The following is an 18,333-nucleotide window of genomic DNA, read 5'->3' as shown; positions in this document are numbered from 1 at the left end:
TTCTAAATGCAGCAGATTTATTTCATAAGTTTTCATGATTTTTTTTTTACAAATACTGAATAATTTACATGGCATTATCAAAAAGTATTACAATTTATAAAATAAAGTATATGAACTAAATGTCAGACATTTCATGTGCCACAGAGTGAGACAAAATTAAAAAAAAACCTTAACATTGCAGCACCATTTAATACATAATAATAAGTTTTTAAAAAGTTATCCCACAGTATACCAAAAATGCTTTACCAATTTATACCATTTCCAGCACTGGCTCATGAAAAAAACAGAGACCAAAAAAAATACAAAACAATGAAGCATGGAAGCTTCTAAAAAATGACTTTTGGTGTGCAATTTCAAAAATCTACAGGAAATAAAGGACATTTCTAAGCAATACACATGTAAATATCATGAAACAAAAATGTTTAGTAGACGTTAAACAAATGGAGATATGACACAAAAATGCAAGGTAGACTACACGGAAAGCAAGTCATGTACTGAACTTAACTTTGAGGATTAAGATACTGCGCTGTGTCAAAGTTCCCTTAGCCTTTGGTGTAATGCTACAGCAAACTTATTTTCAGCTCCAGCAGAAAATATTTTGAGTGAAATGAATGTTCACAGCAAACAAATGAATCCAGAATGTTCTGTTCTCTGCTTCCAAAGATCTCTGAACTTTTTAAAGATAATGTACCCCATCTTACATTAATGCATTGGAAAAAAACTGAAGCCATTTGGAAACATAAAACTGATTAGATACAAGCAAGGAAATATATATGTATACACACACACACACAAAACAGATTTAATCAACCATCATCCTAAGCTTTGGTTATATAAAGTGCAGTTCAGTCCTGTGAATTTTATTACTGTCTTGTGTATACAACCAGTTTTCAATAGCTCATTCTCCCTGCAGAAAATATAAATACGTGTCTACAGTTTTGCTTGTGATAGGCTCAGTTTCTTTTTAAAATTAGCTATATGTTGTTTGTATCTCAGGACTGAACTGGATGTTCAGTGGGAGATCTGGAATGTCACCTAAATGGAATGGAACCTGATTTGCAGTGGAAAAACATCAGGTGATTGGGGGGGGGGGGTTGACAGCCCTTTCCCTGCCTCCCATTCTGCACAGCTGGCCCTCTTCTGTCAGCCTCTTTTCTCCCACTACACTCCCAAACATACATTTGCTGCATCACAAGGAAAAGCAATTAATGGAAGGGACAAAAATTGTAGGCCAGGGGAAGTTTAAATAATCCTTTTCTGGTTCTCAACTGCAAATCGTGCCCTCCATCTGTCACTCCGCAGCTGTTCAGTGGTGACTCAGGTTTCCAACACAGGTCTACCACTGAACATCTAATTTGGCCCTCAGTACCATCTGCACTATATTTATAAGCTGCTTTAATAATGTATAGTCTCCGAAGTACAGTAACTGCACATGTAAATCACATTTTCCCATTACATTTAGTATGTAGCTCTTTCTAGCAAAAGTGAACTCAGGACATGCACTTACCACATCAATCTCTGTGGTATTCTCTACACATTTGACAATAGCTTCTGCTCCTCATCACACAGAGGCACACCTACAGTAACATGCCTCTCTAAAGCAGCTGTAAAAAACTATGGCTGGAGGCATGGCATGCACATCTGAGAACACCATGTCTGTACCCATGTCTCTCATACCTTTTGTTGAATAAAGTTTTCAAGTTTTATTATAATACATGCTGTACACTCCATCACCCTCATAGCAACTTCAGAAGTGAACCTGTCATTTGGAATCTGTGGGAAAGGGAGGAGGTCTGGATAACGTGTCTTTAAGCTATCCACTCCATATGCTTCCAGCGTATGAACATCATTTGTAAGACCTTCAAGCTGTTGACTATACTCCTCAATCTTCTGTGCAAGTGCAGTTGGTTTCACATCTTTATCTGACTTGCCCCTTACTGCATAATCTGCAGCAATCAAGGCTAATTTGGTAGACAAATAACATTTGAAGCATACCCATTCATTAGCATTTTTATGAAGATCATTTCTTGCAGCGGAGAAGTTTGCTCTGGCTTGCCTCAACCACCTACGTGCCTCAACTGGATTTCCCACTGACTTAAATGTGGGTGGCACAAAAAATCGTTGAGAGTAAGATGAGCCTGTAGAAGATGGATGTTTTTCTTTAGAATGTTGCCTTTCAGATTTATGGCTTGTAGCTTCCTGATTCCAAGAAGTATAAAATCTCTGAAATGAAAATTTGTCTGACTGAAATCGTGAAGCTGAAGATGAGAACGTTCGTCTGGATGCTCTATCTGCATTTTGGTCTATAAAGGCCTGCTTTTCTAGCCTGTTGATTTCATTTTGTAAATGTTTGAAAACTTCATTGGCTATATCAAGGTTCTCTGCATTCTTGTCCGGATGCCATTTAAGATAGAGCCTTCTAATGATCTTCTTTCTTTCAGATTCTGGTAACTTCCAAGCTTGTTCCACCACTGATGTAACTTCTCTTAAAATCTCTGAAAGAGAATTTGCTTTGATTTTTTTGGGAGAATGATGTTTAGATGATGATGTTTTGTGACTTTCCCTTCCAGGGAAGAGAGGAGGAATTGTCCTTGGTCCATGTGCTGGAAATTCTGTAGGACTTGTGGGTGTAGATGGTGCACTATCCCTGCTTTGAGAACTCTCATCAGGTCTCGAAAATTTGTACAAATCAAGTGAACTTACTATCTTGTACTCACTGTACCCAATGTCAATCTGATAAATCTTGCCTAGGAAACTGGAATTTTCATCATCCTCCCTTTCTACTTCTTGTACAATGATAGCATAAGTATAGGTTGGATGGTATGATCCATATATATCACCTCCTTCAGCATCAACAAGATAGCCAACATATTCGCCTGGATAAAAAACATTCATTGGATCCATAAGAAGTGTATAGTGGATTTCAGATGGTATAGGAGTCCCAGGCATGGGTAGTTCAAGTTTTGATGGTTCTGAAGAGTCATACTTTACCCCTAAACTGTCAAGCTTTTCACTAATTCTGTAAATATCATTGCAGCCTAACATGGCTATTAAATAGGAAGTATCAGAGATCAGATTATCAGTTGCAGATTTCAAGGTCATTGCTAATGCTAGAAGGAAATTGATGTCTTTACTGTCAGAGTGCTGTATATAAAGCAATATTACTGCATTTCCATATCTCTTTAAAAATGCAAATGTTTCACTTCTGCTGTGAGGAATAGGAGCAAAACCTTTAACCCTTAGCGTTGTTTGTAGCTTCTCAAAACAGGAAACTTTCAAGCCTTCCCGTAAGGCTTTGCAAAGTCTTATGGCTTTCTCTTCATTGGCTAAGAACGCATTGTCATTTTCATGTTTCATAATTCTAATAAGTCCTGTAATGAACTGTTCAGAAGATAACAATAACTGGAGCCTTCCCTGAAGAGAACAAAGTGCTCCAAACTGACAGATTTTGGGTGACTCTTCATCCAATTGCTCTTCAAGAATACTGCTAAGAAGACGAGGGCGCAGCTTCTGAGGAAACAGCATTATCAGTTTAGTGTGAAAACCATGGTCTTTTCCCAAGTAACACTGGCTAAGATCAACCAGCATTTGCACACCAATGTTTCCTTGAATTCTACTTTTGTAATGTGGTGCATCATCAAAAACTAAGATGCTTGATTTCACCAATCTACCATCTTGACTAGGAAGGTAAAGAGCCAGATCTCGCACATTTTCCAAGTCATTTCTAACCTTAACAGAATCATTTTGAAGGCTTTTGAACAGGCCAGAAACAACCCGCTTAACGGTACGCATTTCATTAGGATCAAGCTGTTTTCCCTCAGAATTCTTGAATATACGACTCAGAACCTCCACATATTGCTTTGTTGAAATGACATCTTCAGTGCCTAAGTGTTTAAATAGCTGGTGGAAGGTACCAAGTTCTAATGGAAGCTTATAAAGGTAAGGCTTAAAATCAGACTCATACTCAAGATTTATTACTACTTCCTCAGGTTTCAACAACTTCCAACCTTCTTCAACCATCACAAAAGCAACCCCTCGAAGCTGAAATCGGAATTCCTTTTTCTCTGTACTGAGATATTCATAAATGCTTCTTAGAACCTTAACCCTTGTTTTTACCATCTCCTCATCTAATGTTGTTATATTGCATATATTTCTACAATTATTTATAACTTTGTCCAAAGGGGGATCCAAGTTAACATTAAGCATAGTCAAAACCTGCTCAAGTTGTTCTTGTGGACCCAGACTGCTTCCTTCTTGTTCTTTGATAGTTAAAGGTGTTGCTTTTTCTGGAAGAATAGGACATGAAGTCCACAAAAGCTGCAAAACATCAGTCTGTTTGAATTTAGGGTTCACCTGGGCTCCACTAAATTTTATGAGAGGAAGTGTTCCATTAACCTCTTGATACTGGGGATGGAATCTGACAATTTCTGCAGGAGCACGTTCTGGACACAAGAATGCAATTAAAGATAATTCCTTAAGAAAGTTTCCAGAGAATAAGTCCATTCTTTCTTGAAATATATGATGAAGTAGTACATCCACAGTATTCTGCAGTGTATCCTTAGTCCAGTTTTCTGTGTTAGCTCTCATACTGATTTCTTTAGCAAACTGCAATACCTGCTGTTGGGAAATAACATATTTTAGTCCCATTTTTCGAAGAAATGTTACCCATGATGTAAGGAATGCAGCACGATTCTTGGGTTTTGTGAGCTGTTCCAGTTTTTTAAAAAAATCTTGTGGTATAAAGAGTTTTTCAGGGAGCATAACTTCAAACACTCTCACAGTCCTGTCATAAAAATTCTTTGCAGGTTTTAGTCTATTAGAAGCATCATGAATGATCAAAAAGCTCTCTAACTTTTCAAATAGCTGTTCTTTAATTTCAGTTGATTCTTCAATGCTGGAGAGCCTGTTCTTCAAGTAAATAAGATGTTCCAGTTTTGCATCATAAGAGAGACTTTCAATCTTTGGTAAAAGGTGCTTCAAATAAACTTCAAGATCATCTACTGAAACACACCCAAGCACATTGTACAAGTCACTTAAATGGATTTTCTCTTCAAGAAAGGCAGAAGAAGTTGACTGTGTCCATCTATCCACTTCAACCGAAGGGATACTTCTTGTGAGTACATAACATGCTCCACTTTTTGAAATACTTATGTATCGTCCACTGATAGATTTATAGCATGGAAGGGACCTCAAAATTTTAATGTCATCCTGAGATGTCAAATGATTTAGATTGCAATTAAAATACATCAAGAGAGCCTCAAAGTCACTTTCAGCTAATTTTTCAGTCTTGAATGTTGAAGTCTGAACCATGTAATGTATAGCTCTTAAAATGCTCGAAGGGTTATCTATATTTGCTGTATGTCCTGACAATAATGGGACTAGTGCGCTATCCTTGGAGCAGATTTTGTTCAAGGCAAGCTGAATACAACCAGTTTTCATTAAAGCATGAAAAACTTTATCAGTCTGAGAATTTGGGAACAGTGATATGTGCATAAGGCTGAGAGGAAGCAAGACATCACAGTCTGGTACAACAAGCTGATTCGAGGAGACGGTGAATTTTGTACCTGGAAGCAATGCCCAGTCTTTCAAAGTATCAACGACATCATCAAATGTTGTTTTTGCATCTTCCTGGTCATCTTTGGTACTTACAGATTCACTAATAAAATGCCATGTGTTCTTAAGCCAGGATTCACTTGCAAAGTTCTCTTTCCATCTCATACATCCTCTGGCCTTGTATTCTCTTGGCAACACAGATGGCAACAAATCAGAAAAGCTGGTGATATCAAAGACTTTTGCTACATTGCATTTAAGCAAAATATTGTTGTATCGCAAATAAAGTGTGTTCATAAACAAATCTTTACGAGAAGGTATCAGTTCATGATAGGTTGTTAAAAACTTTGGCCTCTTTGAGTCAAAAACCTGCAACACACTGTCAAGTGTAATGAGCAGAGGTAGTCCTTCAACGTTGATTTCATCTTCTTCTGCATCTTTAAAACAATAGTCCACAAGAAGTTTTAGACTGTGGAAAAGTTTTAAGTTTGTTTGCTGAAGACGACAAGGCAGTTTTCCAATGTGGCAATTAGAATCTGGAGAGGAAAATGTCATCAAAAATGATCGAACGTCAACAGGAGTCACGTAGCTCACAGGAATGTCTGCATCCACAAGACAGTGGAAAAGATTTGCAGTTTCCTCACAGCTGTATATCAAGTTGAAACCAATTTCTAAAAGTAGATGTTTGAGCCTGTACACATTTTCTGCTACTGTTTTGCGTGTTGTAATGTTGTACTCTACATTTTTTAGGTGCTGCAACTCATCTTGTAACAAATTGTCAAAGAAAGGCCTAGCTTTGTTTGAGGTAGTCATAGTAATCCAAGTAATAATAACTGCTGAATGCAAATCAGAGCCATCAATGTTTGGAGCTCGCACAACAGGTAAGAGACGTTTTGACTCTTCATGGATGCAGCTGTAAACTGCTTTCACTAAGCAATACCAATCAGGCTGCAGATCGAGTCTGTTAACTGGAAAGAAAGAGAGAAACTTTTTCAAAGTGTCTTTCACAACATGCATAGATGTGTTTTGTAGTATGGACACTGTTGGATCAGTGCCTTGAAAGTAACGCTTTTTCAGCTGAATCAGAAGTTCAACATAGGCTGGCGCGATCAGTGCTGTCATTAGACTGTTATTCCAGTCACTTCGTACTCCAACTCCATTATCATCACGCCACAGATTTCTTCGGGCAGAATCCAGAGCAAAATGCCCATTGACATGAAATGGTAATCCAGTTTCTAAAGACAAAGGTAAGAAACAAAATGCTCTGTGTGGTTTTTTGTAGTTATGGGTAATGCAGGCTGCAACTCCCCCTCGTGGAAAAAGAGTAATGTCCTCATTCTTGTGAGCTGATATGACACTCTTGGACACTTTTTCCATGGCTGAAAAGCCTGACCTGTTGCAAATTAACCAAGTTGTAAGATTTCCTTCGGAGTCTTCAGTATCCATGGTGTAAGTTATTTGTTGCACTGGTATCTCATTGAGCTGTTTCTTCTTAGTTACACTGTCAATAACAGAAGCATGGAACTGCTTCCGTTTCAGCCTATCTCCATCAGTTATTTTGCCGGTTACAGAATACAGAACATTAAGCGCTCCTGTTGTTTTCTCTATTTCACAAATAGAAATTTTTTCCATATGATTCAAAAACATCAACAATTCTGCTCCATCTGTGCGCAGCTTATCAAGAAGGTTTTGCACCATTCTGTCTGAACATGGCACTGAGGAGATTTCTGAAACTTTTGCCATTTCTCCATTTCGAAGTGGAAACCTAAACATAGTGCAGTTGTCTAGTTTAAAGTGATCACCTAAATAAAGATCCAGAACATCTGAAAACTGTGTTCTGAAATCACTGTCCAGGTCTCTAAACATGCGTCCAGGACTAATTGATGTTGCACCTGGTGCATATCGAGCATGAGGGTCAAAAATACAAAGTATATCATTACCAGAAATGAATGAAGGACAGTCTGTTATGTGATACACAGAATTGAATCCTATGCCGTACTGACCAGTTTTACATGGGTTGCCTTCTTTAGTGCCTTTCCCAAGGTTCTGAATCCCTCTGATGTCATCTTCTGTAAAAGGCTGATTGTTGTAGACACACAGTGCAGGTCCTTGAAGTGGTGCCCATTTTTCATCAAATATTCGATCAACAGGATGTTGTCGAGAGTCAAACACAAAGCAGACTTCCGTAGCTTTTGCATCATCTGCATTCTGAAGAAGCTCTTTCAGCATTTCTTTCTCTGATGGATATGCATTAAGAATACTTTTAATTCTGCCTGTTAGTTTTTCTTTCTGTCCAAACTCAGTCCCAAGAGTCGTGAAGCAGATATTGGATGCATATCTTTCTAATGCTTTATGTCGCTTGGGTATAGCACCAAGCTTCACAGCTACTTCTCTAGGAATATCAGCATGGCAGTATTTTACAGTTGTGTCTTTCACTTTTATCCAAGGACAATCATTATAACACAGAGAATCAGCAGGCAGAAGAGCAAGATGAGTATCCGGTAACAAAATTTTGCCATACTTTTTTTCACAGAATCCTTGCTTTTTTTCTCTAATGAGACTCCATATTCCTTCACTGATGATTCTCCTACAAAGCTGAAAATGTTCTTCCAGCAGCGGTTTATTTTCCCTTTCCTGATTGACTGATTCAAGAACCTGAGCAAAATCTTCTACTGTAAAAGCATTATGTACACCTACACTTTCAAAAAGCTCACGAAAACTATTTCTATATTTATTAGACAGCTGATGGAGATATGGTGCTGCCTCAAAATTCAGATGAAAAGACACTTTTGTGGGGTCAACATAACCATTTTCAACAAGAATGAAACTACAGTTCTTCAGTTCCTCAATGATGGTAGCTTTTGCTGTTTCATTCTGTAGCAGCGCTTCATGGAGATATTTGTAGCAGCCATTGGTAATATTTTCCTGATACAAAGTAATGCCATCAAAGGACTTTGCAACTTCTTTCAATTGATTTATGACCATAGTAACAGTTGGTTTCTTCAACAAACCTAAAAACTCTCTGACAGCCAAAGGAATGTTCCCACAACCTTTAAAGGAATGGGAGTTTTCATTAAGAATTGGTTTTAAGAGACAAATTATATCTTGGTGATCAACTGTGAAAAGGTCCATAGCTGAAAACATTGTTTCAGATTCAAAATCACTACCCTTCCAGTGCAATGAGAAGCCTGCTGGTTTTGTCAGAAAAGGAAGAAAATTGATCATTTGAAATTTTTCAGCAAATTCTTTAGCTCTAGGATCTCTGTATTTAAGTTTTTCATCTATTAGATTTAATATTATACTGCTTCTGAGACATGCCGAAGCATGATCAGTCATATTGATGGCTGCTACTGACTCTGCACGTTCAACCAGGTCTTCCCATGAAATATCATCTTTTACCATGCCTAATTGAACTAATTTGACCAAAATTACTGGATTTAGGTAATCCTGATTGGTGCCATGGGGAAATCGTCCATCTTCTTTATAATACAATTTTGCAACTCGACCTTCAGGATGGATCAATCTTGAAGGTTCCACCAAAGGATGTTCGGTTAAAGAACAAGGAATACATGGAGTAACAGACAAAATTTCTGAGAATTCAACAATCTTTTCACTTAGAACATACTGCATTAAAGGATCACGGAGTTCTGCTTCAATTTCTTCAATATTTGGGAAAAACACTTCAGAAAAGAACTGTCTCTCTGAAAAAGTATTCTCTAGTAATACTTGTTTACATCCAGCTTCTTCAAAGCCTGCTTTGACCCATGAAGGAAGGTCTACAGCACAAAGATTTTTTGAGCCAGTTTTTTTAAGGTATTTCAGAAAAATCTTGAAGGCTGCTGCTCCAATGTCTGGACGTTTCAACAGTGAGTCATCCAAAAATCTTACATTCTTCATGGACACCCAAGAAGAACCATCAGAAAAAACTTGGATTCCTTCTTTGCCTTTTGTGTGAGCTATTTCTTCATAAAATCCTTGACATATAACTGAAAAATCATCATGCACTAAGTCAGGATCAGGCCACACTGCACAGTAACTGTAATTCTCTAGTTCTCCACATACTGCCATGTTGCGTAAAACCACAAGATTTTCCAAATATGCTTTCACAATGACATGCCGCATGAACACTGTGTTCCATCTGCCTTTTGTGTCAGTTTTCCATATTTCTTTTCGATTTGATGTAACTGCAAAAGAACCATTAATGTGAACAGGTAGACCAGTTTTGATTCGGAGAGGTAGATAGCAGAATACTTCTCCTAAATTGCTGCAATTGGGCTTCACAGTCCATTTTTGATCCTGAGTTTCACATAACATAACCCCTACAGAACCACAAGGGACAAGTCCTAGCCGTCGTCCACTTTCATGTAGTGAGAATTTTAAGGCTTCCCCAGTGTCCATGCAAGAACATATAAGCCATGTTGTAGTGTCTACTGTTTTTTGTGGCAGTTCATCAGCAGGTCTTTTTGTCTGCCCAGATTTAGCCATTTCTAAAAAAGAAGGTGTTTCATCTTCTGACCCCCTAAAAACTGGAGAATGCAAGTCAGCAATCCGCCTAAACACATGATGAAACTCTTCCACTATTATTTGCAATATGCATGAGGACTTTGGTGACTCTGTAGGAAGCTTTCTCATACTACTACTGCATGTTTTCATGAGTTTAGCAGCTTCCTTTAGAACACTTATTACAGGGGTAGTTACTGCTTCGGACAAACATACATTTTTTCTAATAGTCACAGTATCTTGTGCAGTACCTGGGTTAGTTTCTTCTGTTTTCAAATACTTCAAAACCATGGAGTTTACACTCTGAGTAAAGAGTACCAGTCTGTGGCCACAAATACTAAACTCATCCACAAGAGAATAGATGTCTGCAGTATTGTAGCAAGTAGTGCTGACTTCACTTACTTTAGCCTCCTGTTGAGTTCTAAAAGAAAGTCTGAAAAGTGTCCCTTTGTAACTGTAAGGTGCCTCCACAGTCAATGGAAGTTGACAACCAAACACACCTATGAATGGTTTAAACTGATTAGGGAACTTTCTAAGTCTTTTCTGCTGCTTACTCCAGTTAATCTTGATCCCAGGATTAGACTTATCTCTTATATGTTTACTGAGGTGGTTGATATTGGGGTCAAACATGATCATAAATTCTCTGCTCAAAATGATGGGGATATCAGTGATATGATAAACAGAATTAAAACCCAACCCAAACTTTCCAACTTTATCAACCTCTGCTCTTTTTAGAGACTCTCCTAATCGAGTTATATTTAGAAAGTCGGAGTCAGAAAATTCAGAGTTGTTGAAAGACCACAGAGCTGGTCCATGACAAACTGCCATTCCTGGATCCAAAAGATTTTCTCTTATGTCATTATTTCGCCTCATGTCTATTAAAAAGTTACATTCAGTTGCACTAGCATCATCAGCATTCTGAAGCAGTTCTTTGAAGATATCTGATACAGAAGGGTATTCCTCCAAAATGTTTTTAATTCTTACAGTTAGGGGTTCTCTTTGTCCAGATTGTTCAAACCCCATATTTTCTGGATTAATCAACCTGGTACTGAGACATGGCACATTCAACCATTCTGCAGTTTTCATGGGGATGTCTTCATGAACCAGAATTATTGGTTCAACAGCATCTTCAAGCAAATCATTTAAATCATCAACCTTGATATCACAGTAACAACACTCATGAATTGGCTTCATTGCAAGTCTGTATGGTTTTTTGCTAGAATATAGAGGAACAGGTGTATTTAAACTTGCAGGAATCTGGCAGCTATACAACCACCTAATAATATTCAACATAATATGAAGATTTTGTTTACTCTCTTCTTCAGTGAGTGAGTATTCACTTTTCAGATATATTTTCTGAATGACCATGGAGACATGGTCTGGAGTCAGCTGCTCAATTGACCCACAGCATTTGAATAACTGATGAAATTTAGCCATAGTTTTTGGAACATTATGTAAATACGGCTGGAGGTCAAGATCATATGCTGATTTTATGATTGCTTGAGAAAGTAAACAAAATGTTTTACCTGTCCAGACCCAGGGAAATTTCAAGGCTTTAAATCCTTCTTTACCCTCATCTAGGTGATCATTCATAAATCCATAAATCTCCAGCAGGATGTGCTGAAACTGATAATAATCTTCATCACTAAACTTTTTGGAACTATGCCAATCAACTACCACTTTAAAATGTTTTAATACTGATTTGATGCTAGGTTTGATGGAAATCCCTAGTGCTTTTGCAACGGTTGATCTGACACTTTCTACAAGGGGAACTGAGGAGCCTACTAATGTTGCCTGAGATAAATCACACATTTCAGGTGGTGAACACAGACTGCAATGGTCACCTTTCCAAATTAATGAATTTGGGTAATTTGGAGGTCTTTCCTTGCATGCTGGAATCCATTTAATTTTTTTCAGCATGGCTTTTGTTTCAGACGAATGCAGCAATGAAGAACTTTTGTTCAAAATAGTTAACAAAGTTCTGGCTTTTCTTTTAAGTGCATCTTGATCAGTACTTGCACAGTCCTTCAGATTTTCGATTTTATGCGCTACACGTAAAATGTCTCTCTCTTCCAAGTTGTTCTCACTTTTTAATCCTATTAATCTCAAAGAATGAAGAATATCTGGAGATGTTTTAAACATAGATGGGGGAAAGCAGTGGTCTTCTTCACCATAGAATAAATTTTGTAATACTTCCACTTCAGGGTCAAAAAGTTCATTAGCCGATACCACCTTTTCCTCAGCAACCTGAATAAATTTTAGTGGGGTCAGCCAATCCAACATTTCTGTGTTTTCACTTTTGAGAAAAGTCAGATTTTCCAGAAACCACAACATGATTTTTGTTATTTCTTCAACAGAATAAAAGTCATTTTGAATATCTTCTAAAATAAATTTCATGCACTCAGTAGTCTTAAGCTGCTCTATTTTCAATATATTTACTAAACGAATAGTAGCTTCATCACTGCTGTTGACTAGCAACACAGATAGTTTGATGTTAGGTGGAAGTTTGGCAGTGTGGTGCAGTACTTTACAACCTTTTAATGCAGTAAAAGAAATGTCTTCATTAGTTGAATCTTTAATTTTCCTAAATATCACTAGCTCATGAATTATTCTTTTCTCTTTTTCAGTAACATCAGTTAAACTAGCAAGGAAGCTCCTAAGGGCATCTTTGTATGATGCAGAGAGTGATGCAACATGATCTGTCAATTTCTGCAAGGAAAGTTTTTCCATTATTTGCAGAACTACACTTGGCAATGGGGCATGTACATATTTCTTTAAAAGTGGATGCTGTACGGAAGGGTCCAGTTCCTTAAGTACAATCCCTCCAAGTTGCTCAATTATGTCAGCTAAAAATTCTGGAAGTTGTGTTTCAGATCCATCATCTAGAATAATTGGAGATGGAGTTCTCAATCTAATAAGGTCAATTACTTCTTGGTCTTTATCTAATAATGTCTTTGGGATAAGTGGCATGTCATCAAACAATGATAAGTCTTCAGAAAAATGTACATACAGATTCTTCCATACCATTTTAAACCATGAAATAGGTGGATGATTTTGATTTTCAGAAAATGGGAACCACTGCACCATGATTTCTCTGTTAGGCCATAATGTATTCAAAACTTCTTTGACAAGCCGTGCAAATCGTTCAGGATTCAGAAGTTGCAGCTGAGTGCATGGTCTTGCTGAAATAAAAAACAGAAACAATTATAAATGAACAACATTAAGAATGCTTTTGAAGAATTCTAATCAACAACAAAAAGAAAAACTGTTCACCAAACTCAGTTTTGTGTAACCATTTGCTAAAAAGTTATTATATTCTAGTCTATCTGGATTACAATGTGGAATGGCATTAAGTACACTTGAGAAGCCAAACCACTGTGGTCATATTGTAGCATTTCAACCCTGCATCTGTGAACCAAAGCACAGCATTCTTACTCTACTCGCCAGGAAAAACAAGTACCAGGTCACACTAGAAGCTAGCAGTTTGCACAGTCCACAAAGGTGGACAAACAGTTTAGACAAAAACTTTTACCCTTTTCTAATCAAGGAGAGTTATTGACTTTGTGTGTGACACATCTGTATTACAGAAAGAGAAGGGAAAAGTTGCTGGTATATATGCCCCAATAGCCAATTTGTATCTGCTCTAGAGCAAGTGAATCCATTTTCTTGAGCAAAGTAGATGACAGGACTGCTAGTTCATCAGAAACCTACTTAACCACTATGCTGTTTTAAACACGTATCAATAGTTTTTGTTTCACCATTCTGCATTTAATCTGTACATATTCCTGTGCTGAAAATTAGAGAATGAAATACAGCCCATACTTAATTAAATAGATTTATATGAAAAGGAATAGATTAAAATATGCTATAATATAATTTTATCAATATTTCCATGAAATTAAATAGTTACTAAATATTTGAAAACTTATCAGGGTATGCTTTGCAAATGAATAAGAAACAAATGGAATGATTTGATATAGTGGCTGAGTGAGATGATAAACCCTTATTATAATAAATCAAGTAACTTAAGCAAAATGTTGTTGTTATTGGAAAGGAGTGTTTTTGTTCAATAAGGATTTAAACAAAAATAAAACACAAAATCCTACCCACAGACCTACGAACTAAAACAGATGTAAACATCAGTACCAAGTTATTAAATACTCTTAAGAAATCCCAAGCACAGAACATCACAACATTCAAACAGTGTTAGGGTTTTTGATACACAAACTCAATATGTTATCTATCTTATCTGACTATAATCTCAGATATCCTAAAAGCACCTACAGCAATGGAATACAAGTTCCTAAGCCATTATGGGTTTATATAAGACATAGTTTACCTTTAAAAATTTTATTCTAGACCTCTAACAATGATTTCATAATATACTGGAAAACAAGGGCTACTATAGAAAGTCAAATATAACCGAGTTTCAGTGGCATGTAAAATATCTATGATACACTTTAATCATTTCTTAAAACATGAATGTACTGCCTAAATTCAAAAATATAGTCACACAATCAGTACAAGAAACACAAGCAAAATTCAGGCAACATCACAATGATCGAAATAAAGTATTCCTATCACTTCATAATATAATATAATGTATTGCAAATTACAATTTTAAAATAGTAGTCCATGTATATCAGCATAACACATTTTTATATCATACAATCTCTTTTGCTACTTTTAAAATAAGAAATCTACAGAAATATAATCTAGATTTTCATTTAAACATGCAGCTAGCACTCCATTCATGCAATCTTTAGCAATACATTTGATATTTATACAATTCCATGTATTGGCAGATTTTTAATATACCACTACAAACCTGCATGCCACTTTCTTTGATAATTTTTTTCCCTGCAGCAATCTAAAAGCAAGATGTGAAGAGCAAACAAACAAACAACACTTTTATAGGACACCTCTTCTATAAATGTTTAAGAGCACAAATGAACACCATTCTTGAGGCATGTTTCTTCACTTTACTCCTGACTGCTATATAGTTTCTGTACCTTGATGTGTGGGGGTCAAGAGAGCAAAGAAAGAAATGAGAGCAAAATCACACTGCAACTTTGCAGTCTACCCATTAGCTCCAATACATAGAACTAACTTGGCATGCCCCGTTGGGCTTCAGATGTGTGGTTTTCAAACTGAAGTGTGCCAAGCCACATAGCAAATCATTTTTAAATTATGAAAATTCAAAAACAGTTACTTAGATGTGGGATAAAGTAACCCCTCAATTTTCTGGCCTTTTTCATCCTGTCGAAACCACTTGAAAGGTCAAGATGGAGTCTCTCTCAGCCCCACCTACCTCACAGGGTATCTGTTGTGTGTGGGGGTGAGGGGGAAAGGTTAAGGAGATTGTGACTGCTCTGAGTCTGAGATTCAGGGCAGGATATAACTCCAATATTATCTTCCTCTTCTTAATGATGCTTAACCTAGAACTTCTTTTTTGCAAATAAAGTGTAATGTAATTATTAAATATTTATATTAGTAAAGAACAGGTCAGCAAACCAAGATCCTTAAGTAGGGAATGTAGGGTAAAGGGCAAGCTCCTTTCACCATCACTCCAGCCTTGCGAGATTTCCAGGTCTTGGAAGATTGGTGATCCTTACACAGACACCCATGGTAATCCTTACATAGACACCCAGTGCCCAGGTGACTGACAATGGCATGGGACTGAAAACACACTGTATGTACTTTCAACCCAAAGACACCTGAAGGCTCTGTATAGTCTCAGGTGGTGGTCTGTGGCTGAAAGTGCATGTGATACAATTTCAGCCCCAAGTCAGCAGGCTTCCACAAACCCAGCACACATGTATGACCAGCAGTGGTTTAGGGCTCAAAGTATATTTTGCAATGCCTTTTCAGCCCCAAGCCACCAGCTCAGCACCTGGTTGGCAGGCTGCAAAGCCGTGGTTTCTTCAGGGAAGCACAGGGCTTGCCAAATGGCCTGGCCCACAGTGGTTGCCCCAGTTCATTGTATTCTTGGGAGAGTTTTGCCCTTAAGATGTTTTGTGCTATTGAAAGTGATAAACCTTTTGGGGACAGACTAAATTTTAACTCTATATGTAGATCTTCAGACTAACATCTAATTTGCATTTATACTTCACTAGCTAATTCAAATAATTTGTGCCTTTGATTTTAATGAAAACAGTATTAGCCCTATTTATTAAAGCATTAATCCGACCTTCCCTGTACATTCTGTAAACTTAGAAAATGCCCAGCAGTAACTGCCTAGATTTTTTTTCAAATACAACTTACAAAATATTAGTGGTAGTAAATTGTTTGAAATGCACAAGTACAATGGACCAGACTAGTAACCACTACCAATCTGGAAAATGGTACAAGCAGAACATCCAATAATTAAACACACACACCCATCAGGCTTCTGTTCAGCAGTTATTCAGCTGATCATCCTACCTGAAAATCCCCAGAGGAGCTGATGGGCTAAAATATAATGAAATACATTTTGAGGGGAAGAAATGCACTACTAATAACAATACAAAACAGCTGTGATTCTGTGTGTCTGTATTCAAATGCTCTCTATAACTGCAAAGGTGTCCCTATTTTCTTCTATAAGAAAGGAAATGCTCTGGTTGCATAATGGGATTCTCCATCTGCACATTCAACATTGTCTTTCAAGCTACAGAATAAGAATCCCCTGCATGAATAACACTTGTTTGCAGAAAATTATCTTTAGCCTTCAGTATATAGCAACGATTGTTAGAAAAGCTGCTGTTTAGTCTGTTATTTGATATTTGGTTGGTCAATAATTGTAGTTTTGTTGCTTTAAGATATCAAGTAAGCATGAGATGGCCCAGTTCCCCTTGCTTCTTTCTTCCCCAACAAATAACGAGAAACTGAGGACTAAAATAGATGTTAGGGCAGCAACAGGGCCAACTCATGGACAGTAATACCATTTCAGGTATTATTCAGCCATTTTACAAATGCTGCTTGTGCCTAATCATAATCCAGATCAGGGCATGGTGGGACCAGGTGAACATGCCCCACTCCCTGTGAGCCTTTTCAAGTGCTGGAACAGCAAAGAGCCCCAGAATTGGGTCCTCATGCTATTTTTAAACAGCTGAATTCATCTCTAAAATGGTATTGGCATCCATGGGCTGGACCTGTGGACACCACCTGTAACATACCAGGTTGAAATTTCTCTCTGAAAAATCTTACACAGGCCAAAACTAGTAAGTACAGAGAATGAGTCATTTGTTGGTTATAACAAATTACATAAAAAATATTTAGAGGCATGTAAACTTCACAGTTGGCCATGATTTGTAGCTCGTCCAGTGTCTATTTGACCTGCATTGTTGAGTCCTTTTGAGGCAGGTACTATAAACATAAATAAACATCTGTTTCTGAAAGAATGACAGCTTTGTTTTCAGCATCTCCACACAATCCTGAAAGAAGAATTTTCCATGGTTGGCATGATCCCATGTTTAAATATACATGGCTCTTCCCTGCAGTGAGAGAAGTGGAAAAGAAACATAAGCTTGAGCCCTAGTATATCAGGACTCTATTCTGATCCCATTTTCTTCTTAAGGAAGATCTCAGGGGAGGAAATAACATCCAAACTTTGCATCATCTACTTGTGAATCAATTATTTCCATTGATCCCTTCTCTCACTGCCACCCTACCTATGCTGTTTCTGAAGATGCACTAATTCCCAGCAACAAAATTTGGAGGCATTCATTGAGGTGCAGAGGGGTTAAACAGCAAAAATCAGCACTCACTCTGAAGAAAATTTAAATGCCTTGAACCAGTGGAACTGCATGGTTTCAAATGCTACCACAAGCAATTAACAAAACACTTTTCTTTAGGAAATATTTGATGCAAATGGAAGCAAATGAATTAATTTAAATCGCACTTTACACTTGGTGATTGACAAGCCATTACTTGAAATAAACCCATTATGTCCTTCTTCAACAGTTAGGAATGATCATCCAAGACTAGGCATACTTCATTTCAGGGAGGTGTTCCTATTACTATGACAACAGGCATATACATTTAAAAATTACCTCTACTTTTGGCAGCTTCCTTCAAAGCAGACAGAATGTGAGGCTTCAAGTCATCAGCAAGCAATCTTCCTTCAAGACCTGGGAAGAGGGACCTAGTATGTCATTAAAAACAGAGTATTGATAAAATAAATAATTTATGTTACCATTCAAAACCAGGAATATTGAAGGGTAGTAATACCAGGTACTTTTATATACAATATTGAAAAGATTAAAAGCATAGTTTCTGTCTGTGCTTGTTATCTGCCACCTCCCC

At 37.3% G+C, this 18,333-nt stretch overlaps 1 protein-coding gene across 4 annotated transcripts in view; it reads right to left on the bottom strand.

Moving 5' to 3' along the window:
- SACS (sacsin molecular chaperone) overlaps positions 1–18,333 on the bottom strand; it is a 75,525-nt gene continuing 57,192 nt past the window's right edge. For all 4 annotated transcript variants that reach the window (XM_060234788.1, XM_060234786.1, XM_060234787.1 and 1 more), the window contains exons 8-9: positions 18,081–18,172; positions 1–13,232 (exon numbers count right to left, since the gene is read on the bottom strand). In XM_060234788.1, coding sequence (XP_060090771.1) covers positions 1,672–13,232; positions 18,081–18,172 — 11,653 coding nt within the window. In that variant the 3' untranslated portion in view covers positions 1–1,671. The remainder of the gene's footprint in view (positions 13,233–18,080; positions 18,173–18,333) is intronic.

The sequence above is a fragment of the Heteronotia binoei genome, chromosome 3 (assembly GCF_032191835.1).
Source record: "Heteronotia binoei isolate CCM8104 ecotype False Entrance Well chromosome 3, APGP_CSIRO_Hbin_v1, whole genome shotgun sequence".
Classification (NCBI taxonomy): Eukaryota; Metazoa; Chordata; class Lepidosauria; order Squamata; family Gekkonidae; genus Heteronotia; species Heteronotia binoei.
The sequence above is the reverse complement of the archived record's forward strand: the minus strand, read 5'-3'. Positions and strand labels throughout refer to the sequence as shown.